At 39.8% G+C, this 15,086-nt stretch overlaps 1 protein-coding gene across 1 annotated transcript in view; it reads right to left on the bottom strand.

The window, feature by feature from the left end:
• The window catches only part of cdh22 (cadherin 22), a 119,771-nt gene that overhangs the window by 18,030 nt on the left and 86,655 nt on the right, over nt 1–15,086 (bottom strand). Inside the window, exon 9 of the mRNA XM_030052542.1 lies at nt 11,425–11,546. Within this exon, the coding sequence (XP_029908402.1) occupies nt 11,425–11,546 (122 nt within the window). The remainder of the gene's footprint in view (nt 1–11,424; nt 11,547–15,086) is intronic.

Raw genomic sequence — 15,086 nt, 5'->3', positions numbered from 1 at the left:
GTTAATCTGAGTCAAAGTCAAATGACTAATCCGCATGAGTTCACTCACATCAGTGGCTTGTAGAGCCACTATATGCAACACTCCATATACTTTCCATTGTTTTGTTTGGAAAGAGAGAAGGAAGGAGGGCAGAGGCTAAACAAAGTGTGCATAGGCTAACAAACCCACACAGTATTATTTTTACTTCAAAGAAATATTTCCATTTTTTTTTCTGGATTCCATTATTTTGAATTGCATCTCTGTACTTCCTGAATTTGTGTGCATGCACATGTACTCACAAAAACACAAACCAAGCTGAGACAAGAAACATAATGATGCAAACCACCTGCCGTGCAAAAGAGAACTTTTTGCCCTCCCTAGCATACCCGTATCGAGTCAATCCACGGCGATATATTAAAAATACAGCTGAGTGTGCTGTATGCCAAAACAGCAAATGCCTGATTGTATCTTCTCTCCACTCTTTGAACTAAGCCCTCTTCTGTTTTTTTTTTTTTCAGTCTGAAGGTAAAACAGTAATGAGGAGAGAGGACGGACTGTAAGCAATAGCTTTATTATCAGTCGGGGAAGAAATCTACTATTTTCTTTGAAGAAATATGAACGACACAGAGGATATAGTGAGCAAGCCCCGATTTGCGTTTTGTGACAGTGCCCTCAGCAGGGAAACTCTCCGGCAGCATCTCGGGGCAAGCACAAACCACTGAGGGAAACAGAGAAAGAAGCGAGAGAGGGAAATGAGCAGGGAGGAGAGCGAGTGTGTGGGAGTTTATCGAGCAGCTAGCAAAGCTCCCTCAAGCACAATCACCTAATTAGATTTCTATCTCACAGTCCCCCTTGTCTGACCCCCTTAAATCTCTAACATCTCTGGAAAGCTACAAGGGGAGATTTTCCCAAAAGTTGCCCATCTGCAGTCAAGGTGTTTGGGAGGGGGTCAAGGTCATGAGGAGGTGTTTTTTTTCTCATTCACAACATAAATAAACCCCTTCACAATGGCGGAAGAGAAGTTAAGCAAACAGAAGTCCTTAAAATGAGGTGAGAGAAACTCATATCTAAAGCCAGAAATGCAGTGGAAGCGGAAGATGTGAGCATTTTCAAAAACACCAACAGACTTCAGTGAGGAAATGCACGCTCAAGGTGTCAGGAGGAGGGTCAAGCTGCCTGGACGAGTTGCACGGATCTAGGCAGGGGTGCCATCAGGGATTTTGGGCCCCATGAAAAGAAATCTTATTGGGCCCTTGTATAGCCGACATTTTTATTTCAGGCTTTTCGAGGGCCCCCTCTCCCATTGTGGCCCTGGGTAATCAGTCCCGCTTTTCCCCCCACTACAATGCCCCTGAATCTAGGTGTGATTTTATGAGCATCAACAGATGACCAGAACAACCAACCATGAAAAATCACTATTTGTGGTCCTGCAGCACAAAAGCAAAAAAAAAAAAAAAAAAAAAGTAAGATAACAAAATATCTCCACCGAGCAATATTCTCAATGTAATTATCTAAATATACATGTCTGTGTTATGATGCATAGTTTCTGATAAATTTCTAATTTACAGTCATATGTTACAGGGCATTTTGGGATTTAGTTAATTAGTACCCATAGGCAGCTGAACAAGTTAAGGCTTATAGAATAAAGGAACTATATACCAGGTTGTAGAGCTTATGACAGGAATATATATATATATATATATATATATTATCCAAAGTGCAAATGCGACTGCCTTGGTGATGATGCTTCAAAGTGCCTGCCTGCAGCATACCAAACAAAATGCTTAAAAATGACACATCCAGTGCATTTGGGCCTTCAGTTTCAGCTGCACAAATGGAAGTGAACAGGGTTAAATGCTGAAAACTATTGGTCGAGTAAATAGGTATTCAAGTCTGGCACATTGTGTATTAAAATGCAGTGTTAGTAGGAATGTCTGTGTTCATCAGCTTGTTTGTCTGTCTGATTCAACATTAAAAGAGAGACAAAAGCAAAGGGCATTTTGGTGACTAGAGCAGATGAGTCATTCAGTCTCCTACACAACTCATCAAATATTGTCTGGCAAAACTGAGAGTCTTGTTGGTTTGCTCCTTTTACTCACTTCCCTTGCATGCTTAGTGTGCGCCCGTGTGTGTCTGTATATGGGCTGAATAACTATGTGCGTATGTGTGTGTGTGTGTGTGTGTGTGTGTGTGTGTGTGTGTGTGCACCTGTTTGTTTGAGCATCTGCATGGGGTGAGTAAGTGTGTTTATATGTGTGTGCGTTTCAGACAGGCCTAACATTTAGCCATTTAAAAGTGACTCTCCCGGGGGTTGGGGGTTGGGGGGCGGGGTGGTCAAGCTGAGGTGATCTGTCATAGTGACCCACTCAGCCAACTGTGAGACAGCACGGCAGAGCTGACAGGCCTCCGTTACCCCAGGCCATACTTAGTATTTGGCTTTCCATCCAGCCCTTTGTTCTGCACACACGGCACTATATGATATCTGTCCCTCTGCATTCAGTCAGATAAATACCACGGGGTGGGCGAGGAATGGCCTGCAAGGCTGAGATTGTGTTCATGTGTCAGTCAGACAGGTGCAGCACATGGGGGGCAAAGGGGAGACGATGATGTATAATAACTGGGCCCTGATCTGTCATATTTCTGACTTATTGAATACATGACTAAATAGCGGGAATTAAGCTGAATTACATCTGACATTCTTTAAAGGTGCATGCTGGAGTATTCCTTTAACTGACATTAAATGTGTAATAAACACATAATCTATTAGTGATGCTGCTCATAATTCAGTAATGAGAATCTTATAACTTGAAGCATCAAATTTTGTTTATTCCATGTTTTTTTCAGTTGAGTCTAAATGGCCCTCACTTTTCCATAATGCATCTTTAACCCCTTGAACTTTGATTTTACCTTACCTTACCTTTTTTTTTTTTTTTTTTTTTCCATATCCTACAACCTTTAATACTTTATCCACAATTTTAACATAGTGGTTGTATATGGTAACACCAGCTCACTGCTGGCTTTGCATACCGTATTTCCCCAATTAATCGCCCGGCCGCAAATAGCCGCTTGGTTCTTTTAAACGCCTGGGGTCTGCACCCATTTTGCGTATTAAACGCCCACCCGAATAACCGCCGGGGCGATTATTTGCATTATATTGAGGTAACCCAAAATAAGGCTATTCACCTTATTTTTGCAGAAGTAAACAGTTATCCGTACAATAACTGTGCAACACTTCCGTTTTCTGTCAAAATAAGAGAGCTAGCTAACGTTAGAAAAAAGGGTGTACCGTAATCTTAAATCGACTGACTGTAAATATGTTGGACATTAACTGTCATCACAATAATGGCCTGGTGCAGGTCTGTGCAAAAATAAATAAAGGCCTGCAGCGAATAGCCGCCTGGTTCTTTTAAACGCCTGGGGTCCAAGTTGATTTTGGGTTTTAAACGCGAGGGCGATTAATTGGGGAAATACGGGATGTAAATTAAATTGAATAATACAAAGATTTGCTGTAATGGTAGAATGTGCGGAAAATTCTTAAATCTTCTACAAAGTGACAAAAGTCTTTATTTAATGACTAAGAGTGTATGGTGGCTAAGCATGGCTGTTAAACTGTAAATGGTTTTCCTTTAATTTGTATGGCCTGTGAACGGTATAATGCAAAAGCTGTAAAGATTTTTCTATTAACCCTTCAAGAATCGACTGCATGTAGATGAATTTTTAATTGACACTAAACAAAGGGATTGGGACTTTAAAAGCGGGTGTATGCATGCACGGTATTTTTTTTTTCTCCCAATGTCACATGTGTATCCAAGCTGTCTTTTACCTGCTGTGCTCTTTTATCTCAATCTTCTTTTCTCTCACATGTTCCATCTGTAAACACTGACCCGCATGAGACCCCAAAAAGGCTCTGTAAATATAAAAGGTGAGAAGCTATTTGCCACTTTGTGTCATGGCGCTGGCTTCAACTGTGTCCTCGAGCCAAAGCTGCTTAGCCTGTGTCACTTTTTTTTTCTCCATCTCTTCTCCCCTCCTCCTCCCACCACATGCACTCTGCCTCTAAACACAAACAAAATGCGTTGTGTTGCCAACTCTCAAATGGGATCAAACCCAACCGCAGTTAAAAGGTTTAAGATAATCTGATTTTCTCTGTGGTTCCACCAAAAACTAGACCTGAGCCAGGGAGCTGACACTCCACGAGCGAGACTGGGCGATAACACAGTGCACAACGGGAGACAATGCAATGCTCCTCATTAGCTTGGTAAACTCAGGGTTGATCTGACATGCTAGGAGTGTGACACCAGTGCCTGTGTGCATCTGCGTGTGCCTGTGTGTGTGCGCTTGCAAACACATACTGTCTGTGAAAAGGCAGCATTTTATGTATGTGTTTGCACTTGTATGTCTCTGCTCATGATGTATTTTGTGAAAAACACAGACAGAGTTTGGTTCGGGGACAAAATCGAAAGTATAACCACAGAAAAATCCTATGTACTCTTTCACTATATGCCACAGTTGATATATTCAAGCAAAACCAGGAACACTATAACAACATCAACCTCCACAGCTATGGGAAAGAAAAGCACCATGGGGAGCCAGCACACAACAAATAAACAACACCTCAGGAATTGTTTATATGCTCTCTCACACACACACACATACTGATGTGCCACTTCACTTCAGCATAAAAAAACCTCCGAAACCACCACATATATGCTTTGTTGCATCACTGACAGCTTGATTGAACGATTTAGGTATAAAATAAATTAGTGTTTGCTTATAATTAGCTATAATCAAGTACTGCTATCAATCATGTGATACCGATAATCCCTTGCAAGCGTGTTTTGGCTGATTTGCGGTGGCAACGCGGAACAGAGGACCACTCCTCTGTGTGATGTTTTGAATATTGAGCCAAGCAATTTGACAGCTGATCCGTTTGAAAAATAACAGGTGTTGGGCTGGTCTCTAATTAATTCAGAAACTGTGAGGGGGCCTTTAAAGAAAGTAAAACATGTGAGACATCTAACAAAGCAGTAATAGCCCTCTCTAAGATCATATTTTCTAGTCACAGGGGCTGGACTAATTGAGGAAAATGCATGTTCTCTGGGTAGACAAGTGCATGTACAGGGCAGAAGAGGGCAGTTCGCCAATGTCTCACTTCTATGCCAGGTGAAAGAAAGATGGAGGTAATTATGCCTATTTCCGAGAGTCATTGCCCTGTCCAAGTTTCCAAATTGATTAACAGCATTTGGGGGAAGTCAAACAAAATTGAAGCTCATTGTACACACAAACATCTGCTGGTTGCTGCTTACCCCTCTGGGCTCCTCCTATGGCAGCTTCATTTACTGAATAAATAAATGAATCTGGGGAGGAAGTGGTAGACATCAAAGCACTTTAATGTATCGCGCTACAGTGCACGGCTACTTCATATTGTCACGACTGTGACCCCGACTTTTAAATTCTGTGGCAGGAGCACACTTAAGAAAAGCTTGCAGTAGTGGGAAATCATATCTTAATGATATCTCTAGACTTCATGTGTGTTTACATTTTTATGTTTGTCTGACAAGTTGTCAGTTCCAAGGGCTCAATCAGTGTTTTATTCTCTTAATCGTGAGCTTTCTGATGGACAAGGGACTTACGTTATGTGTCCCTTGGTCAACACATCATCCTGTCCCATCATCCTCTCAGAAAGAGGATGATGAGATGAAATGGTACTTTTGTGTGATATTGTTAATTTTATTCATTTTAATTTATTCTATTCCTAGTGGAAGCTTAGCGAATATAGTTTTGGGCTCCAGATTAACTTTTTTTCTCTGATGTCATGGTACCCCTGACACCAGCAGATAAGTTGGCGGACCCATTAATATACGTCTTGAGAATATTGAGCACACGATAATTATTGTGTTGTCTATTGAAATAACTTCTTTGTTTAAATGTATGTAGTTGTGCTTAGACTGTGTCATTTTGTTGCATCAACTAGTTAAATGGAGATTATGCAACAGTTGGTAATGAATGAGGGTATATTAGGCTGCTGTGTTCACATTCTGCCTTATAGACTTGAAAAACAAATCATAGATTGATAGATAGATAGATAGATAGATAGAGAGAGAGAGAGGGAGAGAGAGAGAGAGAGAGAGAGAGAGAGAGAGAGAGAGAGAGAGAGAGAGATTTTCTGCTTTGACAGAAAAAAAACAACGAGCACGGTATGGCTGACGGAGCTCAACAGTGGCGCTCATTACTGTCAGTCTGTGACAGAGCTCTGTTGTTCCAAAGTGTAGTAATTTGTATTTTATAAATCGATATGTTAATATGCACAAACACTGAACCACAAATCGATTTCAAAATACTCAAAGAAAATGATAGAACACACAGCTGTCTCACTAACTGTATGCTGCCCTAAAGTGTTCCTTTTTCTGAGCCAGGAAGTCGGAAATATGACTTGACACGTATTCAAATGCTTTTGGTTGGAAATAATTGCAAAATGAACCCCATGACAAATGCTTTTTTTTTTTTTTTTTTTTTTTTTTTTTGTGGCTGTTGTTTTATTTCAGAAACCAAGTGGCACAGAGCTACTCTGTGTTGCCGAGGCAGAATAAGGGAAAAAAAATTTTTAAAAAATGTGCATCCGGCAATGGCACTGATGCGTACATGTGCCATTGTCACATATGAGGACAGTGAGGATCAGACCTTAGTAATTTTTAATGCTGTATATTTGGAAAATGTCTCTCTGGCAATTCAGTGTCGGAATGAATTGCAGTATTTTGCTTGCTGGCTTACGTGGCTAAGATTACAGGTATAGCATGCTTACATAGCTAAAATCAAAACATATTGTGCAAAAAAAGGTGTAAACTGTGACAAAAGTGTCCTACTTTTTTGTGTAAGGGTATGCATAACAGTATTTACCATAAAAACAAAGCAGATGGGATATTTTCTCTGATTTGTGACATGCTAATTTTATAACAATGAATGTTCCCAGTATGTTTTCAGCACCTTGTTGGTAAGCCATGAAAGGTAGTTCCTACTGATTTTGGAAAAATCAGGTCATTTTTTTTTTTCTTTTTCCAATATATAGCCTCATGTTGTCTTTCTGCAATGCAAATAGGGGTTTAACATAGTGAGCGCTGACAGGGAGATTTGACATGAAATTGAAGTACAGCAGTGTTTCATAGCAAAACAACTGTGACAAACTGGAGTAATAAACTGGTGAGATAAGTTAAAATAAAATACTTTTTAAATGTCTATTTTAGGGTTTGTATAATTTGGGATTTTTCAATCAAATTTGTTTTATTTCAATTTCATTTGAAGTATGAAGTTTGATGTCCAATTCAGTTTAAAACTACAGTACAGAACTTTTACATATAAATAAATGTTTGTTACATTCAGTCTAATGCCAAATGAGTTCAAACCATGATGATTAAGCCACTGATAAAACTAGACTTGGATAACTTAAAGCACTACCACATCTGATGATTCCCTGACTCTCTTAAAGGTTTGTTCCACCTGTTTTTCTTTGCACATGAAGATTGAAAGTCATGTATAAGTGTCTCAAGACAGATTTGAACCCGAGACTTCATGGTTAGCCCGACATGGTAAATGCCATTGGAAACTGAACCACCAGGATGCCCAATAAATTGTCACTTGATTTTATGCTGCACAAGTAAAGTGCACTAACAGCCTTAACAGCAATGTCAATTCAGACCATTTAACTCAAAATGACCCCAAACAGGACACTGAGGTTTCCCCCCAAGTATTCTTGATGTGGGCTATGCAAATATCGCTGTCAGCGACGCTGATACCGTTACTGACAGTAACAGGCCCTAACCATTTTATCATTTATTATGCTGTTAATTGTGCAAATGTGTAAATTGTTATGTGATGTAATTGTTCTGATTTTCGTAGGGAAATGATAAATCAAAATTTCAAATCTTACGTACATTTTATTTTATTTTATTTTATTAGGATTTCAGTGTGCAGCCAGAGACAGGGGGAAAAAAATCAATGGCACAACTGGAGAAAATAGGGCTAAAATGTGAGCAGAGAAATACACTCTCTATTTGCATCTCTGTTGTGGTATTAAGATTACTTCTTAATAGATTAGTAACTTTTTTCACATAGTGCTGTTTATCCTTGTGTGCTTCATTAACTAATCGTTTGTTAGCCTCTAATGGAAGAATTTATCTCACCAAGTGCTAAAGCATCAATATGGTATCTGTATGAGTAATTCATTAGTGAATTGATTCCCTGATTCATTTTTCCCTCAGGCTTTGAACTCCATCTATAGAAGGGCTCTGGCACTACCATAAATCAGAAAAAAAAAAAAAAATAGTACATGCATACAGCTCTGAGGCATGAAGGTGGACACAGCAAATTCCTTGCCCCAAATTATTTTTTCACACCTTTCATTTCATTTTTTCAAAGGTAAAGATGCAGTAACTGGCAACAAACAACAAGGACTTCTGAAAAACAGTTCTTGTGATATTATTCTGAAAACAACATGGGAGAGAAAATTGTTTCCCACATGCCCCCCAGTGGTAACCCCTGTGGCTGAAAATGAGCGTTAGAAAACCTCTGACCCAAGGCTAACATTTTCATTCAATCTCAGCAGTCAACTTCAACAGAACTCCCTGAACAACATATATAAAGGAGCAGGAAAATCCCAGGACTGAGGAACAAACACAGCCAGAACAAACAAGATGGCGAGCTAACCAGATAGATAGATAGATAGATAGATAGATAGACAGACAAACAGACAGATAGATAGATAGATTTATTTTACATTCCCCTTTACAGTATGTACCTTCAAGTTGCACATCTCTTTGCCTTTGGTCCATAATTACAGTGTGAAATATTTAACGGCATTTCTCTCTAATGAGAGCATTAAAGAACCTTTTCTTTTACAATGCTTGGAGCCAGCAATGATCTTTTGCCGGAAGACTAATCGTCTCTGTGTGATTAGGAGTTGAAGGTTAATGTGAGCTCTCGCAGATGGAAGAGGGAGCGAGGTGGGAGTGAGCAAGATCAGACCAGACAATGTTCTAGAGAGGCGCAGGCGGGCGGTGTTGCAGAGGCACAGAGGGGCTATAAGTGGTTAAGAGTCTGTGGATCAAGGGGAGGGGAGGCCTCAGCCTCATTACACATGTAAATGCAGCTTCCAGCATGGAGGCCCCACTTTAAAGCCTTGCTTTTTTAATTATTCCTTTGCTCTGCACATGATAATTGGGTCCTAACTGAGCCCAGGGCCTGTTGACTGTGTAAGGAGAATAAAACACCCCAATGACTCTGTCCATTTTTAATGGTGATCAGTGGGAGGATCTGGCCTCATATTGGATTGGAAATAGCCATGATATTGACTGTTGTCTTGATTTTTCAGACAGCCTCCCACTGTTTGAATGGTGTTGGGTAATGGTGCACATTAAAGTCATTTCAGAATTTAATTTTGCCTGTAACTGTTGTTCTTTAGTTACACCAACTGTTCTCTGAGAGTTCATGACCTTGTGGTTTATGAATTTATAATGTCAATCTGCACTAATTACTGTATCACTGCATGCCTTACATAGCTGAACAAAAAAAGTACAGAACCATCCCAGGTAGAACTAAATTTGTGTATTCTGTAACTGTAGTGTATGTAGCAGATGAAAGACTTTGACTGATGTCTTGCAAGGCAAGCCCCTTGCAAAATGGCATGCAGAAAACCTTTCGGAAGGCAGTATACTCTTACTTTACTCTTAAAATATGAATACCCCTATACCTTAAGTTTAACCAAACACACTGCTGACTGATACAAAAATACAGTATTGAAATCAGTGAAGTATTCATCCAGCTGACATTTAATCTGCATCCAGCATAGAGAAACACAGAGAAAATAAATCTCCCTCTTTGGAAAAAAGAAAAGTACTTTCTTTCTGGCACCTGCAGTCTTGGCAAATTGTGCCCGAGTTTATAAATTGCCTTTGGGACAAAGTGTGAGATAGATCATGTTGTCCAATTGAAAATGGTCCAAACCAGAAATACAGCAATAATGAAACAGGTCTGACAAGAGAAGAAGCTTGGTGATTGGTCAGAACAATAAGAAGAAAATGAATACAACAGAATAACAATGACAAAGTGATTGCTAGGTGCTCTGCTTAGATTTCAAGACCCTCCTACATGTGTCCAAAGATTGCCTCGCACCTTACCTGCCACCAGAGACACTAACTTTGTCTGAATCAAAGCTAAAGCAGGAGGAGGGAAAATATTGCATATGCCATTTCAGTCAATGGAAAACTTCCTGCTAAAGCAGAGACACATAGGAGCAGGAAAACCACTTTGGTCGAACATACTTCTGTCTAAAATTACAGTATTACTATGCATGTGTGAGACAAAAGCACCTGCTACACACAAAGGATTGAATTTGGAAATGTGATGATCATTAAATATTACATTGCTTTGACTAAATCAAATAAGCCTTTCACATTAAAAAAGGTATTGGTCAGAATATGAGACACTCCCGTCTCATTGACTCCCAGTGGGAGAAAACACACACACAAAAAAAAAAAAACCCATAAAGTCTAGTGTGCCTGATGGTATTTTCAGAGAATATGGGCGTATTCGGAAGTGAGAACTATCACTTTTCCCTGTGTAATGTGTGAGTAAATGACTCACCGCAGGCCTAACAATCTGTGGAAACAGCATTCTCTATCCTTTGCTTCAGAGGCCAGTGGAGATTGAGAAATATAGATAATCATGACTTACATACTTCCTATTAGTGATACTTCTTTTTGACTGTGTGAAATATTAGTCAGTAATTAAAGGTGCCCAATGCACGTTGCACTGTGGTACAACTGCATCTTTATGTGTATATTTAAGTATGAATTTGTATCTATAGGTGCTCTCTCAATGTTATTCATGACATGCATTATGCAAGATAAAATGGCATCATCCAGACATTGATCAGCATATTGTCCATGTATTTTTTCTCAGCTACCACCAGCAGAATGACTGATTGGGGGGAAAAAAAAGTCTGTGTTTTGTTTGCTAGTAAATGTATATGCTGTGCTTTGGCCACATTTGCATGTGGTGTGCACTATTCACTGTGCTGGCCTTGAAAAACTGAGTTTCTCTCAGCAGTTAAATGTTGTCTGGTATTTTATTGTTTTTGATATAAAGTAAGAATGCAATATTTTTCTGCCAAAACATTGTTTTATGCTATACGGAAAAGATATTGGTGCTTCTGTTTCACAACAATTTACACCAATTGTATTTAATGTGTACATTAATTAAGCATACCAAAACGCAATGCCATGTATAAATGTGCTGTATTCATTTGTGTGTTCTGGTCTTGACTTTGTATTATTAATTCATAGATGGCGCTCCTTAAGATGCTTTAACCCAAACGTGTAATTATCTACTAGATTTAGTTATTCTGCTAAACAAACAAACAAACAAAAAGAAAAAAAAAAAAAAAAAACATACCTGGCCAGGCTTGGCGTCTTCACATATGGATGCCTCATATGGTGTGGCCAGTTCAGGTGGGTTGTCATTTACATCCAGGATACGAATACTCACTGCTGAATGGGATGCCATTGTGTGGTTATCTGCAGGAGGGAGAGAAAGAAAACTTGTTTTGTCTCTGCCTGGAATCATTTTTATAGTGTAAAGAACATATGTCAGGTTGAATTAATTTCATAACTTGCTTTTTCTTTTATGAACTCCAACCTGATTTTATCCAAATCCTTGAAAAAAAAAACAAAGGAATGGCAACAAACCAAAAGACCCATTTTTACAAAAGCACTAAAGTCAACACTTGACCTCTGTTATGTCTGTTACGTCTGTTATGCTCTTCAGTTCAGGTTTTTAATCCTGCTACTCAAACCACAGCCGCTGCCACCACCATAACAGCATTACAATACATACGCATTACCTATTCATAGCGAGAAACTTATTTTCACAAAGTTTAAAGTGACACACACAATCAAACTATTACCCTAGTGAGACACAAAAAAGTTTGAAAGGTAAATGAGTAAAGCAGACACAGGAGTGACTGTCCTGATGGGATTTAATCCTTCACTGCATTGTGAATGTTTCTGACTTTCAGCTTCAATAAAATAGCAATACAAGGATACTAAGGCATGGGAAATACTGAGCCACATGAGCCTCATATTCTGGCATAAGCCAAGCAACTAAAAAAGTGCCCAAACTATCATCCCCCTCCAAGATGGGTTCACTGTTATAACATGTGAACTAAAGGCTCATTTCACCATTCAGATGGATGTCATTTTCCACAATGAAGCAGACAGTTGGATTGGCAATGTGGCCAAGTGCTGGAGGGTTTTAATCTAATGCCTCCTCAAATTACCCCCATTACCTGAATAACAGTTCCTGGCACCAGTGAGTGACATGAAAATGGCACCAAAGAACCCATTTTCAGTCCCAAGTCCTCACTATCTAATAATGAGGACTGTAGTATGGCTGTTTAATAGTGTGAGTGCAACAGTCATGTCTCAGTATGATTATAATGACAAACAAATGCATTTGATAATACTGCAAATGTCACACTGTAATTTAGTTCCTTGTGTCATTTCTATCTAGATTAAACAAGTCGAATAATACCGCAGCATACTCTCAAGACACTTCCCTTAATAGTCCAGAATGTAAACGTGGGAGGGAGGGGGGGATTTATATAATTAGCACAATCAAAACCCACTTCAAATTAGCTCTACTTCTCCTTGAATCTTAATTCCCATTCTTAATCATATGATAATGTCTGAAAGAGTTTCCATTTTACTTGTGAAACTCTATGTGTACAGCAGGGAGCCTGGGGCCCCTGGTGAGTGAGAGAGAGGGAGGGAGGGAGGGAGAGAGAGAGAGAGAGAGAGAGAGAGAGAGAGAGAGAGAGCAATCTCCGTGTTAAATTAATGATATAGTTACTTCAAGTGTTGGTCTTGATATCCCGTTTAATTAGAGTACACAGCTTATGAATAAAACAGTATACACTCAACAGCTGTCACCACCCGGTTAATGTATTTTATGCATTTTGAGTGCCACCTTAACAGGGGAAATAATACGATGCAGCCACTGACATTTACCCAAAACATACTATGAAATGTGTATGATAGATTTAAGCCACAGGCTGTCTGGTCTAACTGATAGACAGGAAGAAAAAACAGACTAAGAGCCAGCTAAACTGACACTAAAAACAGAGCAAAGGATAGATCAGCAGTGGTCAGACAGATTGCAAGACAGGCAGCTGGCATGCAGGTAGACCAAGAGACGGATCAGCAACACAGACAGACAAACCAATAATCAACGCACTAACGCAGGCGGATTCTTGAACACTCTCCCTCTATCTTGCTACAAAGTCTTGCCCAGCAGTGGCACAGCAGCTAATGAGAATGCTGGTCTCAACTAATAGCATAATCCTCACATCAATGCGGGGCTTTAATTGACTGCTTTTTGCCTGAGCAGCAAGAATATAAATGGACGGAGAGCTCCACCGGCTCTAGATATCTCTTCTCTTCTTCCTCTTCTACTAATTTAGTCCTCATATTAAGCTGCTGGCCCCGCCGTGCCAAAATGAAAACCAGCAATCATCAGATGTTATACATTTTACATTTCAATTCCCAGAATCGAAAACAGATGAAACAATATGGGAATGCCCCCCCGCACCCAACACCCCCCAACCCCTCCACCCCCCCTCCCTCCGACTCTCCACAGGGAAAGAGAGTTATCCAGTGCGACAGTTTCATTCAGCTGGCACAAGTGGCGCTGTTCTAAATCTGTCTTCAGAAAAAAGAATAATAAAAGGATTTCAACAGATTATTGGCATACTCTACATCTGTTCGACACTCACCAGCTGCTGTGAATCTTTCATAGCCACGGTACAGTAGATCTCTCAGGCACTGCATTATACCAACATAACTTCAGGATAGACAGACAGAGAGTATGTGTATGTCTGTGTCTGTGTGTGTGCATAAAATGCGTGCATGTGTGTGTCAAGGGTGTCATGTTGCTTATGACCAAATGGTTCAGCTTCTTTGCCGGGGGAAACGGTTTGTTTTAAAATGTCACTTTTGTCAGGAGGGAAATGAGGGTATGAATGTACTCTACTCCGTCTGCTTCTGGTCTCTCGACTGAGCCAGAAGCCTGGTAATGCAGGCTCAGAGGCTACAAAGTATTACAGTCATTTTTCTTCAGCACTGTAGTTCCGGTATTGCACAGACTCATCAGTGTCCAGCCATAAACTCTTAATTCCAATTTAGCTTTTTGTTTCCTAGGAAATTGACACCTGAAATTTTCCCCAATAAATTGCAGGCGAAAACATTCCTTCCTGACCTTTTGAACACAGTAAATCACTGATACTATATAATAAAATGTAAAATGAAATGCACAGGGTTCAGTGGGAATAAAAGATGTATACGTGTTTTTCACAGGACAGTGATAGATTAGATATCAGCTAACATGCAACATTCCATTCTTTACAGCAGAAGAAAGAGCAATGATAGAAAAAAAAAACATTAAATGAAATTATATTAAAGATAGAAAGTCCTATAATGATAAAATACCTCAAGGGATTAAATAACAATTGATTGGACTATTAGAATGATGGAGCGGTGACCTGTCCAGGGTGGTCACCTGTCTTCTGCCCTGTGCATGCTGGGATAGGCTGCAGCTGGTGGGGACATTGATTGGGAATAATCAGGTACAGAAAACTGAGGAATGGATGGATGGATTATATACTATATATACAACAACCATAGGATTATAAACATGTCTTGCCTCACAAATGATGCAGTCCCCCTCTGGGCCAATATATGTCATTTTAAAAGCTGTAATTTTGACACAGTAGTGAGACATAATCTCATCAAAATCCTATCAGTGGTGATTGAGACATTGTGTGTATGACACATGGATGTACAAACAAGCAGTGTTTGTTGGGGGGGATACAGTGGTGTATCGTTTCCACAGATTTAGTCCAAATCCAGTTAGTGATGTCTGATATCTTGTTTGATGGATGGACCACTGAGCAAGCGAACAAACAAGTAAACAGACACATTCCAATCCTCCTCCTCCTCCTCCTCAACCTCCTCAGCAACTACGTTGACAGTAAGGACATGTGAGTGATTACGTAACGCCGA

This window comes from Myripristis murdjan, chromosome 5 (assembly GCF_902150065.1).
Source record: "Myripristis murdjan chromosome 5, fMyrMur1.1, whole genome shotgun sequence".
Taxonomy (NCBI): Eukaryota; Metazoa; Chordata; class Actinopteri; order Holocentriformes; family Holocentridae; genus Myripristis; species Myripristis murdjan.
The sequence above is the reverse complement of the archived record's forward strand: the minus strand, read 5'-3'. Positions and strand labels throughout refer to the sequence as shown.